At 31.5% G+C, this 15,156-nt stretch overlaps 1 protein-coding gene across 2 annotated transcripts in view; it reads left to right on the forward strand.

Annotated features, from left to right (window-relative positions):
• LOC106881458 (uncharacterized) overlaps positions 1–9,450 on the forward strand; it is a 48,101-nt gene extending 38,651 nt beyond the window's left edge. The window contains exons 6-8 of one of the 2 annotated variants that reach the window (XM_014931850.3): positions 778–819; positions 4,371–4,454; positions 8,457–9,450. In XM_014931850.3, coding sequence (XP_014787336.1) covers positions 778–819; positions 4,371–4,454; positions 8,457–9,001 — 671 coding nt within the window. In that variant the 3' untranslated portion in view covers positions 9,002–9,450. The remainder of the gene's footprint in view (positions 1–777; positions 820–4,370; positions 4,455–8,456) is intronic. The other variant, XM_014931851.3, reaches the window with a different exon arrangement.
• Positions 9,451–15,156: the final 5,706 nt, after the last annotated feature.

A 15,156-nucleotide genomic window follows, 5' to 3' on the forward strand; every position in this document is an offset into this window, starting at 1 on the left:
GATATTACTGTTTTTAATTGTATTAACTTCATTGTTTTCACCCTTTACCATAAATCTGTTATAATATGACACAATGGAACATAGATTTGATTTTTCTTTTTTTCTTTTCTTATTTTCTTTTTATTTCTTTTTTGTTTTTGTTTTAACAATTTGACATTTTTATTGTGTTTTTCCCCCATCTATCAGAATTTTCTGTTTACTAATTTTTGAAATACCAATTTATTGAAAAGCAACATTTTGAACGTTTAATAAAAGTCTTATTAATTAATTAATGATACCGTTTACTGAGCTGTTTTGTTTTTTGCCTTCAAAATTTGGGAAATTGTTTCAAGTTACTTTTTACTTCATCAAAAATCAAGAAAACCTAATTAAATCTCATCAAACTTCAAATAGATTCATTTTTAAAATTAAAATTTCTATTCAATATAAGAAAAAAAAAGACATCTTGCATCAATTAAAATGACAAATAGTACATTTTTTAAACATATAATTATGATTTTATTATATAACTTTTAAAGCTGGAATTTCTCTGAAATGTACTATACATTTTAATAATATCTACTAGTACCATATTATGGTGTATCTTTTTATGCACACCTTAATCCTTCTTCAAGGTTAAATATTTATATATTACACCAAAGTATTTACAGGTTTTATACTGTAAATGTTTATTTGTCTGTTTGTTATCCTTTCATGAGCTGTCCATTTTTTTATAATCTTGAATTGGTGTATGTGTATGTTAGAGGAAAATTTCAAACAAATGTTTGTATTTTTCAGATAATGGAAGAGTAAACCAGGATCTGCACAATCTTGGAAATAGTAAGTAAAAATTTAAAACAAAATGCTAAATGATATTTGAGTTATGAGATCACCTGAAAAATTGTCACCTGAAAAATTGTCACCTGCATAGCTTTACGACAGTCATGATTCTTCAGCTGGGGCTGACTGGGATAACAATTTTTCACCTGGGATATTCTGGGGTAGTGATACTTCAGATAACAGTATCTATAGTGATTAATTTTGCAAGTGGGGTGAGAACATTGACACATTTCACCAACAGCACCAATGCTACTAACAACATTGCCACTACTAACAACAGCGCTGCTACTAATACCATCACCACCACTAACAACATCATCACTAATGCCAAGACCACTATCACCACTACCTCCAGCATCACCAACATTGGCACAACTACCAATACCATCAACAATAATACCAGGATTACTATCCCTGGTACAACTACTACAACCACCACTACCACTATTCAAAGAAATCTTTATGCCACTCTGCTAGAAACAACAGACAAATCTCCCTTAATTCACACCATAAGGATTTCTTGACGCGTAGTCCTAGATAAAGAGAAAAAGGAGATGGTCATAGCTAGAATGCCTTTGATCATAGATCTGCTTGATCAGAGCTGACCTAGGGTTAAACAGCCATGAGAAAACACATAATGCGAGGTCTGATTAATAAGTATCCAGACAGTTGCCATAGTAACAAAGCTAAAGCATGCAGAGTGAATCCACTTGGCAAAGATTGACCTTGAATTCTGCTGTGCATGCACACTAAGTTTTAACATTCTAGCTCACTTCTACTGTTTACAGCAGTGCTTGGAAGGAAGGTGTGTAGCGTGTGATCGTTGCATTGACCACGAGAGAGAAAGTTGTCATGGCAATACCTGCTCAGAGGCCTACATAAAGTTGCAGAAAGTGTATGACGAGGAGTGTTTGAGCCACACACAAGTGTACAAATGGTTCAGAGGTTTCTAAGATGGTTGAAAAAATGTTGATATTGAGAAACGTTCTGAAAGACCTGCAACTAGCAGAAATGAGGAAAACATTGCAGCTGTGAGGGGAAATTGTCAAATCACCATTTGTGAGTTATCAGAGGATGTGCAGATTATTTATAATTCAGTTCAGTCCATTATCACAGAAGATTTGGGTATGAGACATGTATCTGCCAAGTTTGTGCCAAAACTGCTTTCAGCTGACTAAAAAGACATTCAGGTTTCAGTTGCACACAATCTCTTTGATTGTGTTGAGAACAATGACAACTCTTTGAAAACTTTGCATTGGCTTCTGAGCAGGTATCGCCAAGCTTTTGGCAAAATTTGATGTAGATTCTCTGCTCTACTTTCTCTGTCATGGTCAATGCGATGATCACATGCAACACATGTTCCTTCCAAGCACTGCTGTAAACAGCGGAAATGAGCTAGATCATTAAAACTTTGTGTGCCTGCACAGCAGAGTTTAAGGTCAATCTGTTCCAAGTGGCTTCACTCTGCGTGCTTTAGCTTCATTACTGTGACAACAGTCCGGATACTTATTGATCAGACCATGTATATAGATACTGTTTTGTAATATCATAATTATTGTTGTTTCACCTTAATTTTAGAAGACACTGATCATTATTTTTATTCTTTTCTTTAAACATTCGCAGTAAAGATACATAACTTAAAAGAATAGATTTGCATTATCCTTATGGTACAAATTATATTCACTATGGATTGGGTTTGATTCTTCAGATAGAAAAGTGGGTAACAATTCTTTGAGTAGAGCAGGCTGGGCTAACAATTTTTTAGGTGGAGCAAGCTGGAATGACTATTCTTGAAGTGGAATAGACAGGGATGAAAATTCTTCATGAAGGGCAGGTTGGGGAGACAGTTTTTCAGGTGGAGCAGGCTAGGGTGAAAATTCTTCAGCTTAGAGTTAAGATTCTTCAAATGGAGTACTCTAAAGCTGATTATTCTCAGCAAGCTGAGATGTCTACTCTTCAGACAGAACAGGCTGGAATGACGAGTCTTTCAGGTAGAGCACATTTGGGTGATAATGTTCCAGGTAGAGCAAACTGGGATTAATGATTCTTCAGATAGAGTAGGCTGGGATGAAGATTCTTTGGGTAGAGCAGGTTTGGGTAACAATTCTTTGAATAGAATAGGCTTTGATAAGAATTCTTTAGGTGGAAATTCTTGAGTGACAATTCCTCAAATGATTCAAGTTACGAATAGGATATAAGATGCAAGTTCTGAATATGTGTAAGATTTGCTAATTATTAATTCTAATGCTTGAAACTTCTGTTAATATTAATATAGGAGTGTCTATTGAAAGAAAAGTTGACTGTTTTACTTTTTTTAAATTATGTCATTTGCTTTGGATGTATGCATGTTTTACTGAAGCAACACCATGGAAAAATTTGGAGAATGTATGAAACTAAAATAACTTATGATATACAAGTGAATTAAGATGTTGCCTTTTAAAAAAAAGGCTGTCACTAAATACAGTCTTATCCATAATTTAATTTAACATTTATAAATTAATTATACCAATGGTATTGATTTATTACATAGTCACAGGGCCTTGGAACTTTTATGAAGGAAAAAAAAATTAGATGTTGCAGCATCATGGGTTCCTTTTTTCTTTTTTAAAAAAAATGGGAAAAGTCTTTTAAAGGAATTATAGTCAAGATATAATCCAGAGACAATTGATTTGGATTGAAGTACAATGACATTATTTAGTTAGATTAAAGGTCTACTTTGAGCATTCATGCTTGTACAGTTGGAATTTATCTGGGTCTTTAAGGCATTTAGGTTGAATGAAGACTGCACACTCCTGAACGGGATGCCAGTCCACCACAGGGTTAACCCCAAAATGTCTCTGGTACTCATTTCCAACTTAATGTACTATAATAATATAAAATGAAATGTCATCCTCAAGGGCATAAAGTACCATCCAGTTTGAGAATTGAACCCATGACTTAATGATCTATAGTCCAAAATCATAACTATTAGGTCACACAATTTCACTAGTTAGTAGATGCAGGGAAATTAATCCTGATAAAAAAAGAAAAATGTGAGAGTAAATAATATATTTAAAGATTTCTACAGAGAACCAATTCATAACTTTGATACTTTTTCTGAGATAGCCATTACCTACTAATTAGCACAAAAAATATCTCCTGTGACCAAAAATAATTCAACTTATTACAGGCAGCTCTTTACATTACTTTAGTAGTTAGAAAGGCTAGGTTATATATCTAAAAGCAATGATTTCAATCCTTGATATAACATTTAGGAAAAAAAAGGTATTATACTCACTCAGTTTAAGTAAACATCACTCTGATGTACCAGTTCTAAAACAGCATTGTAGATACCTGAATTACAGAATTATTTAATCTTTGAAGAATTAATTCTCACAAAAATATGTTAAAAGAGATTTCTGACATAGAGAAATACCTAATAATTACTATAGTGCTAGTATCTTATTATTTATTCATTCTGTGGATTAGTTTGGTTTGACTAGAGTATAAAACAGAAATAGACTTCAAATAAAAGTTTGATGGAACTTACGAAGTCTTGTGTTTAAAAATAGGTAACAGACCTTCAGACAATATCAAACAAATCCATCCAAATGGTGTTCAAGTCCACTACCAAGCTACAGAAAACAAAATTAGAGGTAAGTTGTAGTTGTTGTTGTCAATGTTGTTACTGTCATCATCATTGTTTTAACATTCATGAATTGCCATAATAACATGGACTGTCCAGATATTCAGTACATTGTCCCTTTGTCATATTAAATTCTACATCTTGTCTTCTGTGCAGTCTAATGTACTTACTCTGCTTTCTCCATGCTTGTACTCACTACTCTTTTATGCTTGTTCCCACTGCTTTTCTATGCTTGTGTTCATTGTTTCCTTCTCTGATGAATATTACACACCCAAATAGTCATACTCAATTTTTCCTTCCAAAGCCAATCTTGGTCTCTTTCATTTAACACACATCATCATCATCACTTTACATTCTCTTTCAAGGCTGGCATGGGTTGGACGTTGTTTGTGGTCTGAGTCAGTTCTATTTGGAGTTACTGCCCTCATAAACAGGTCAAAAGACCACATCACACTCATATATTTCATTTTTTGGCTTAGCTTCTATCAGTGAATAGTCTATGCCAACTACTTTACAGTACACTGTGTGCCTTTTTTTTTTTTTTTCCATGGTACCACCACTAGTGAGTCATGTCCTTGATAAGACTAAAGATCCTCTCAATCTTACATTGTCTCCATTTATTTATCAATCACTTTACAGAACATATTGGGTACATCAGGGCACCAGCACTGGTGAGGTTGTCATGTTCTCAATGAGACAAGACTAAACCATTGTCTCAACCCTATGTTGTCGCCACTTATTCACCAACCACTTTACAGAAGTACATTTTATCATGGCACCAGCACTAGTAAGGTTGTCATGTCCCCTGTAAGATTAAAAGAGTTCTCTCAACTCAATGTTTCATTAACAAAAACGCTTTTTACAGTCTGCATTTTTCATATGAAAGGGAAACTATTTGTGTTTATCATTTACTCCAAACGCAATCCTGTTCAAGCAGATGTGTGATCCATCCAGCCTTTGGAGTATTTAGAACTGCATTATCTAAGTCCTGGAACAGTATTTAAGGGAGATTTGATTGTTATTTCTAGCTCCTTCAAATCATTGTTGTCCAGTTCTAAAATGAATATGAGTAAGCAGAAAGCAGGCTTATGATTAGAGGCATTCCAGCCATGATTAGTTTGACTTTTTTATTAGACATAGTGTACTTTGGACATCATTGCCAAATGTGTCCTTTCTAAAGACAGTAGTTGTCTTTAGCCCTAGGTTAGCCATAATTAAGCAGAATTAGTATCAATAGCATTCAAGTTACAACTATCCTATCTTTTAGGGATGTCTAAAATGACATTATTTAACGTCCTTCCTGTTTTTAAGACACCAAGGTGTAGTTTGTGAGATATTTGGCTGTTATTTCTAGCAAGCCATGTCACCCTCTTTAGCCTATTTTTAAGACAATTGCCAAAATAAGTCACCAGTTCAATGCTGATTAGTAGATTTTTTTAGAAGAGTTTATGAAACATCTCCATAAATATTGCAATCTATAATTTAAGCAGTGCTTCATGAGAGAGAGAGAGAGAGAGAGAGAGAGAGAGAGAACAAACTTAATAAAAAGGATTACCTCAAAACTTAAAATCACATAGGCTCCTGTGCAGGTGGCACATAAGATACACCATTTTGAGCATGGCCGTTGCCAGTACCGCCTGACTGGCCTTTGTGCCGGTGGCACATAAAAGCACCCACTACACTCTCTGAGTGGTTGGCGTTAGGAAAGGCATCCAGCTGTAGAAACTCTGCCAGATCAGATTGGACCCGGTGTAACCATCTGGTTCACCAGTCCTCAGTCAAATCATCCAACCCATGCTAGCATGGAAAGTGGATGTTAAACGATGATGATGATGATGAACAAGTTCCAATAGAATTATTTAAAATTGTGACTTCAATTTTTACTACAACTACACTTTCATAGCCCCTTTCATATAACAAGTGGTTTCCTATGGTTTATTTTTCACTCATTATTATAAGGGCCAATAACATTCAGTAGTGTTTTATGTTCACTTTTTCTACACTGTTATAGGTTGGGTGGTTTTTCTGAGGTGGTATTTTATAGCCATGTATACCCTTCCTGTTGCTAATACTTTTAGTTTTGTCTTTTAACATGCCGTGTACCTATTTGCAGTCTCAGTTATATGAAATCAAAACAGATGTGTTACACCGAGTACTTTTTTTAAATACTCAGACATCCATGCATTAAATGCCATTGTATATTTTTATTGTCATAACCTGGTATATTTTCTCATCCTTCTCCTATGATATTATAAATGAGACAACATTAAACAACATCAATGGATATCTGAAGGATTGTATTCAGTGAAAACTCTGAACAGTAATAGAGTGGATCATCAGTGATATATTCTACAATATGTATTGAGAGCTCTTTCTCTTGTTTGTTAGATTAGAAATGCATTTGTTAGAACTAAGAAAAATTGTATTAGACACTTTAGGAATGTAGGTTTCCCCGTTACATTTGGTGACATCTATAAAATAGCAAACTTCTTAGAATTACTTTAGATTTTAGTACAGGTCTCTTTAAACCTTTCAATAAGTCAAAGCAGAATCATGATTAAGTAAATCACTTCTCAAATCATCCAAAAGCTGTCATATGTTCCATAGTAAATAATGCATCTTCTCATATATCATTGCTCTCCACTAACCACATTTTTACCCAAAATGCTAGTTACTATAATGGAAGTTCTAGCTAGTGCTGGTTATTAAGAGAAATTAAGCATATCTCCCTAAATATAATGATGACAATTTCAATTATATACTGTCTGAAAGCAATAAAGTTAATAAAATTAATGAGTTGTCCTTGTGATATGTCCAATATAACTGAATAGCCACAAAACTTACATAAATGACACAGGATGGAAAAAATTGTAAATAGGCAGGGAGGAACTCAGCAATGAGTACTGTGTCATGTCTTTAATAATAATAATAATAATAATAATAATAATAATAATAACACTAATAATAGTGTTAGTAGTACTACCAATATTAATGATTATAATAATCATAAGAAAAACAACAATAATAAGATATTTAAATCAGGTAATAACATACCTGATTTGGGTAATAACATCCCTGATTTGGGGTGATAGACTTAATCCACCATTCAGTTTAATGCCATCATCTGACCCTTGAGTCCATTTGTTGCAAACACTCATGCCATGGTTTGAGAATAAATAACTTCTCCGCCCTCCTCCCACCAGTTTCAGAAGCCCTGAAAATGTCACAAGCACTACTCTTTCTCTTCTGGCTAAGGTATGGAATTCCAGTTAATAATCTATTGCAGGGGACGGGGATCTTTTTTAATCAATTACCCCAAAATATATTTATTTATGCAGACATTACCCGCTTGATTTGAAAGGGAAAGAACCCTAGATTCCTTGAATTCAAAAGGTTTATTGAATCTATTTATATGGAGACTACAATTATAAATATAAAAAGGATAAAACAAATGCAATAAAATAAATTAATATCCTCATTATAGAACAAAAGGATTTTTCTAGAAACCTTTTCACTTCAGGTTTTGGAGAAATGATGTTTCATTTTTGTTACAATTACATAAAAATTGGGACATTTTGATGCCAGAGCAATTTTGGATACAGTCTTCAGGGTCCAATTGATTACTCTGCTTTGTTTTTATGTTCATTGGAGTGGAAAATCCTTGTTTGGTGAGGTAGGTTGTTGCAAAAGGTAACTTTTTGACTGCCTCCTCATGCCAGAAGAAAAATTTCTGTCATAACAAGGAACATGTTTTTTTTATAATTTTATATATGTCTAATGTGTCCTCATTACCCACCGAGAATTTCATTTTTACCCCACTTGGGGTAATTTACCCCTGTTCACCAACCCTTGTTCTATTGTGCTATGTTAGACGTCAGTGGTAATTTACATAATTCATTTGGTGATGAAGTTTTACATCAGTCATTTAGTAGAGCAATGGAAAAGTAAGTAAAATTATAGAACAACTAGAGATAACATGGATATATCACAGAATATATTCTTTATTCTTCAGGTAAACAGCAGCAGCAACCTACCCTAAGTAAGAACATGTCACCAGATGTTAGGCCTGATGCACAAGATCATCCTAAAACAAGATTCCATACTGAGAGCAGGATGCAAGCAGCAAACACAAATACAGATTATAAAGCAGAAACTGATGGAACTGTCCATTCCAATGCAGCATCTACTGATAATGGTAACAAAGACAAAGTGAACGGTGAAAGTGAGAATGATTCTGTTGTAGCCAGCAGCAAGGAATCTACAACTACAAGATCAACAAGTTTACATCAGAATAACTCCGTTACACAGAAACCAATAAAAAGCTCAGCTAAATTCTTTGAACATTCCAACTACATTCTGAAGAAAAAGGTTGTCGTAGCAAGTCCTTCAGACAATGCACAAGGCCCTATTGTGGCCCTTGCTCTTGGACTCTCCTTCACAACTATGTTGTTAATCTTTGTTGGCTGCCGTTTGCACCGTGTGAAACGCAGACTACGCAAAGGTAGAGCTCTACATTCAAATGAAGCAGATTACCTCATCAATGGTATGTACTTGTAAGATTTGGGCCTGAAGCAAGAAGTTTGAAACTGGCAACAATGATGTCTTTTGCAGTTTATTATCCATCTTCAGTTGTATTATATAAGCTGTGAACTGTGCTACAAATTCCTTTGACATGTATGAATGGCATCCTGTAGATGTTTAACTAAAAGAATGAATGTTGATGTACATCCTTCTTCCCCTTCCCCTTGGAGATTTTGTCAAAGGATCTTCATGTTGAGAAGCAAGTTAAATTCTATATTTCTTTTGTCTCTCTCTTTTTTTCTCTCTGCATAAGACATATTGATTAGCAAACTGCATTTATGTCATTTTTTTTCCAGTAGAAACTGTATTTTTTAAAATATAATTTTGGGTATTTTTAATGATGCAAATCAAAATATAATTTTGACAAAAAAGATTATTTCTTGATTTTAAATTTTTTAAAATTTCATTTGAAAAGAAAAGAAAAATTATTATTCTTTATAAAAAAAAAATAGTTTTTATATTTTGATTTCTGTGAATGAGTATAGTTCATCAAAATAACTTTTTTTTCTTTCTTTTTATTGTATGTATCACTTAAAATATTTGAGATGAAATATTGTTAAAAAAATTTTTATTTCCTTTTTAAATTTTCAATAAATATTGATTTAGAAAAGTTGGAGAGAAAAGCCTTTAATAAAAAGGTTCACAGGATGCTTTCATGGCAGTTTAAGATCTTTCCAATGAATGACATATTAAGATGGCCTTTTGAAAATTTCTTCTTTCTAACAATCCTATTAAAGTATCGGATAAAATAATCTCTTCAAATCAATGTTGTATTTCACCATAACTGCAACAATTTCTTCAGACTTAATAGTTATTTTGTTTTTAATTAAGTTAAAATGATTAGTCATCAATTTCCTAATTGATTATCTATAGTCATGTTCTATCTGAACCAATATAATATAATATAATATTATATATATATATATATATATATATATATATATATATATATAACAGACACACACACACATACAATCTTCTTACCAACTTTCTTCACAAATAGCCAATTTATAGGAAAATTATAGATCATTTATTTCTGCAGTATTTTAATTAGAAATGGTTGTGTTTTGGTATCAGTTTCAGCTGTTACCTTTATGCAAGAAAGCATATTGCCTAATTCTTCCTTTCATTGACTAAACTTCTATTTGTGGTAATTAACAACTTGTATATAATTAACACATTGATCCCTACAAGGGGGCATTCAATGTTAGAAGTAAATGTTTTCATACATAAAACAATTACAATATAGTTAATGTAATTTTTGATACTGTAATGCCATGTGAGTGAGTATGTTTAGTCCACTGTTTCTGAACTAATGTGAGTTACAGCTCATAAATAACAAGTAAATGCATTCGAAGAAAACCAGATAAATGCATTTCTTTTCTTCTGTATCAGCTGTGAAGTGGATTCATGGTATTTTTTTTATTTTTTGTTATCAACTTTGTTTTTAATTCTGTAAATAAAGCCCTCTTTCTTCCCACCGTTTTCATCTACTAAAACCACCTAAGATTGTTTTGCTAATGTTAAATGTGAGATTACACTAATATTTTTGGATTAGTTAACATTTGTGTTTTATTGTAGATAAAGCTTTATCTCTGTTTCTATCCTGCCTATGCAATGCTATTTACTCCATGGCTTCTCATTGTTAATAAGACCATCCACAAATTGTTCTTATTTTTATTAATTTTTAATCAATAGCTATTTTCTTTATGCTTTTCAAAATTGTTCTTTTTCCATTTCTCCATTTGTATTGGCAAAATATTTCTTGGAATTTGTTAATTAATTTTTCTTGTAGAAGAAACCTAATTCTATATCTAAAGTGAAGTAATTTCTGTCATTATACAGTGTTATTTTTGTTATCTATAAGAAAAATCTAGTCAATATGTCCTGAAATAAAAAAAATACATTAGTGACCAGCTTGTTGATAACATTATAGGGATGGGATTTCTTAAAAGTTCTTATTACATGTTAGTGAACCAAATTATAGCTAAGCAGCTTATGTAATGAAATCATATCACCTTAAAGATCATTATTTAAACTGAATTTTGTACATTTTATACTCACAGGGTTTCTTGTTTTCTCTGTATGGTGTTAATATGGTAAATACTAGCCAAGTGAGAAATTTCTAATCTCTCTCTTAACTACATTCCAATAAGTCTTTCTAACTGAGACTATCAATTGTATGGGATCTTCTTATATACAAAATTGTTTTTGTTAGTTTGTAAAACAAAGATGTCGTTATCCATAGAAACTTGTACTACATCATTCTCTTCAACCTCTTCTGTACTTGTAATAATTACATGATAGTAAATAAACTTACATGTAGGCATATGACACCATTCATGACTAAAAACTGATAGGAAATTTGGTTGCCTTTGCTTACTTATAGTGAGATTACAGACGTGACTTGATCAAATGTTTTACCCACCAAGCTTTACTACTGCTCATCCTGAGAAAATGGTAAAGATTTTATATGTGTATGTATGAATGTATGTAAATATATGTATTTAAAGGTGTCTAAGTGATTATCAAATTAAGTAGTGTTCTCTTATTAATAGATAGTGTTGAAACAACTTTTAGAGATGCTTAATGCAAACCATTGCCAGAAAGTAATTGCAGTTTTGAAAATTGTTATTTGTTCTTTGCTTATTAAGACATATTTGACAGTTTGACATTATAATTGCTGAGTGCTAATATTCAATCCATGTTTATACCAAAAAATAATTTCATACAGAAATTCTTACTACATTCCAGAATGTTCAATTTATTTATAATCTTTACCTGTGTTTTTTGTTGTTTTTTTTAACTGTACCTCCAAACATTTATAACATATTGTACAGAGACCTGTTAGTTTATTCAGCTTTGATTGTCACATTATTATGGCTTTAGATCATGTTCAATTTCTCTCTCATTGCTTGACTAAATTTAAAGTCTGATGATAAGTCTTCACAAAAAGTTTTTACAGCGTTGCTCATATGGTGTCAAGTTTAGATTTTCTGTATTGCAAAGTGTAGAAAATAAAATGTCTTCTTCCATTTGCACACTGTAAAAGTAGTATATTTTGTCAAATTTAAGTTTTAAAATATAAAAAAAAAAGAACTGCAGTAAATTTTAATTGGTTTAAATTAAACCAACATATAAATTATTAAATTACACCCAAGAAGGGAAATGATTAGGTTTGTAAAAAATACTGCATAACTTCAACTACTCCCTCCTCATATTTTGATTTGAGTTTTCTAATCGTGTGAATTCCCAAACATATTGGAAACAAAATTTTGACAATGACACATGAGCTGTAGATATGTCATTGAGCTTAGATTTAATTTGTATTGTGAAGAGATCGATCTGCTAATTTAAGAATACACCTGACTCAAACGCTTTCACTTTCACTTATTTTCACACAGACACACACACAAAATCTCAATCCACTTAGATTTTCTTTAGGATTTATATTTTGGTAATATTTCCAAATTTATTCTTATTTAGCCTGTAAGGATTAAATGAAAGTAAAAATTACAGAAAAATAATAATTATAAATAAATGCTTTAACATTTTATGAAGTCTCTAATAACTGTGGAACCAGAAATGAAAGTAACTCTTTAAACAGAACATTGATTGCTATTTGAATGTAATTTAGACAAAAGCCTATCCTAGGTTACCCTTGTTTATTATGACAATAGAAAATATTTGTTGAACTATCTAACACAGATAAACTGTGAGTTAACAGGATTAGGTAATGAACCTTAATTTTCTGTTTCCTGTCACTATATTATAACTTTAATACATTACCCACATAAATGAATATATAATAGTATGGCTTTATTAGCTGTATACTGCAACTACATTTTATACATTCCATGAACAACTTCTATTAATTTAATGTTGCAAATAAGTGTCATTTCCTTTATATTTTTCTTTTAAATTATTGTCTTTACTATTTGTTATTTCATTAGTGTTATATTATATATATACATTACTAATGATTAATATAGTGTTTGTAATCATTTTAAAGAAATTAGAAACTTTAGAAAATGATTTTCAAAATTACATATTTCTAAAAAGTGCAGTTTAAAAATACTTTTTGAATATGACAGTAATGAAGAAAATCTGTACAATGTTGAAAACCATAATTTAAGCAAAAATCATTAATGTTGTAAGACAATATAGTATGATGATTATGTCACTAATTTATTTGTTTAAGGGATTGGCAACAAGAAGGGCATCCAGCCATAAAAATACTGCCTCAAATAAGTATCTAATTCAAGCTAGCATAGAAAAATGGAGACAAAATGAATAAATTAAACTATAATGTGCCACAAATAATAAAAATTATGAACTCTTAGTTTAGATCTTTATGAAATTGCCAAAAATTGGCCCTATATAATATTTGCTAGTATATTAGATGTAAGTTTTTTTAATTTGAAGCATAACGAAAATTAAATCATTTGGGCCCCTGCAATTAATTTGAAAGGCTTTTTTTCTGGCTTTGAAGACATCATTTACAACCTTAGATGTTTCTGTCTGTTGTGTTAGTTATACATGTGTAGACATGCACACACACACTCTGATGAGTGCTCAAAACATGCAGAGTATATAGTTTATTGAAAATTAACGTCTATCCCATGACTCAAGTTTCACATGATTGCAATCTTCAGGTGAGTCTGTATTGTCTGAAGATCACAGTAACATGAAACTTAGGCTGTGAGATACATATTCAGTTTCAATAAAACTCTGTGTGTGTATGTATTTTTCACTTTTCCAAACAGTTCTATATTGTTCATGTTACAGTTCTTAACTCTCAAGTAAAGCACATAGAAAGGAATCTATAGACAAAAATATTTGCTGCAATTAAAAAAAAAAAACTCTTTACAATTAGAGAATTTCCATCTGAACTGATCCTAAACTGACCCTTAACATCATATCAAAATTTAAACAGTTATAGGGGATTTTTTTTCTTTCATTTTCTTTTCTTTTCTTTGAACAGATGGTAGCAACTTTTCCAATATCTAGAACAGAGATATAGTGTTTATTTTACTATTTCATTACTTTAAAAAGAAAATTGGTTTAAACTCTGTATTTAGGCAATGGTTCAACATTAAATTCCTGGTAAATAAAATTCATAGTTTAGTTTTGATTCTCAGTTACTGCACTAAACCTTCACATTCCATTTTTTGTCCTCCTTCATATAATTTTGTAAGGTTTCATGCCAGATTAAAAGACAAAAAAAAAATGCCATTTCCAAAATTCTGTTTTGGAGGTAAATTATATTGATATTTTAATTTAATTTCATTTACGGGATTTTTTTCATCCTAAATTAAAAAATAAAAACAAGATCTGTTATTATTTTTGTTGTTAAAATATCTTTTATTTGTATCAAGCTTTGTAACTGTGATAAGTTAAAGATATATATTCATGTCCATTAAAATAGAATACTGTGGAAGCTTCAGACTGTTATTTTGTTTGTTGATTTTTCGGGTGTTTTTTACTTTTTGTTAGTAAACTTATTTTTATTTCCTGACTGGGATGGTAAAAATTCATACATCTTAATATCTCCTGAGGGTTCCCAATCACAGAAAATCTGGATTTATACAATTTCTATGGAAATAGAGAAAAAAATTGAATAAAACAAAAAAAATTACATATAGTTGGTCAACAAATTGATTGCCCACATTTACTACCACTGGTTGGCTACATTTGAAACCTTATTACTATAATAAGCATTGTGATTTTGGTGTCAAACTGTAAACCATGTCCTCAATTTAGTTGCTAATTCCATCCCATTTGGATTTTTCTTTGATCTCTCCAGATACAATGATTGGTTTGCAGATAGTACTGTATTTTGCTTGTACTCCATGACTTTTGCACCATAATTTGTAATGTGTCATAAATAAACTGGTTATGTATTCACATTTAAATGTTTTTTGTATCTTCATTTTTTAAAATCAGACTTCCTATTTTAGTTGTGATTGTTTATTTTCATGTTTGGCGGGGGATGGTACCAGAAATAATAAATGGATCTTGATCACAGTTTCTGACTCTGATGTTTTTTAGTTGTTTGATCAAGTAGACTACCAGGAACATCAAATCAATGTGTTAGTGGCTGAGTATTCCCCAGACATGTGTGCCCTTAA

The sequence above is a fragment of the Octopus bimaculoides genome, chromosome 6 (genome assembly GCF_046866305.1).
Source record: "Octopus bimaculoides isolate indiv1 chromosome 6, ASM4686630v1, whole genome shotgun sequence".
Taxonomy (NCBI): domain Eukaryota; kingdom Metazoa; phylum Mollusca; class Cephalopoda; order Octopoda; family Octopodidae; genus Octopus; species Octopus bimaculoides.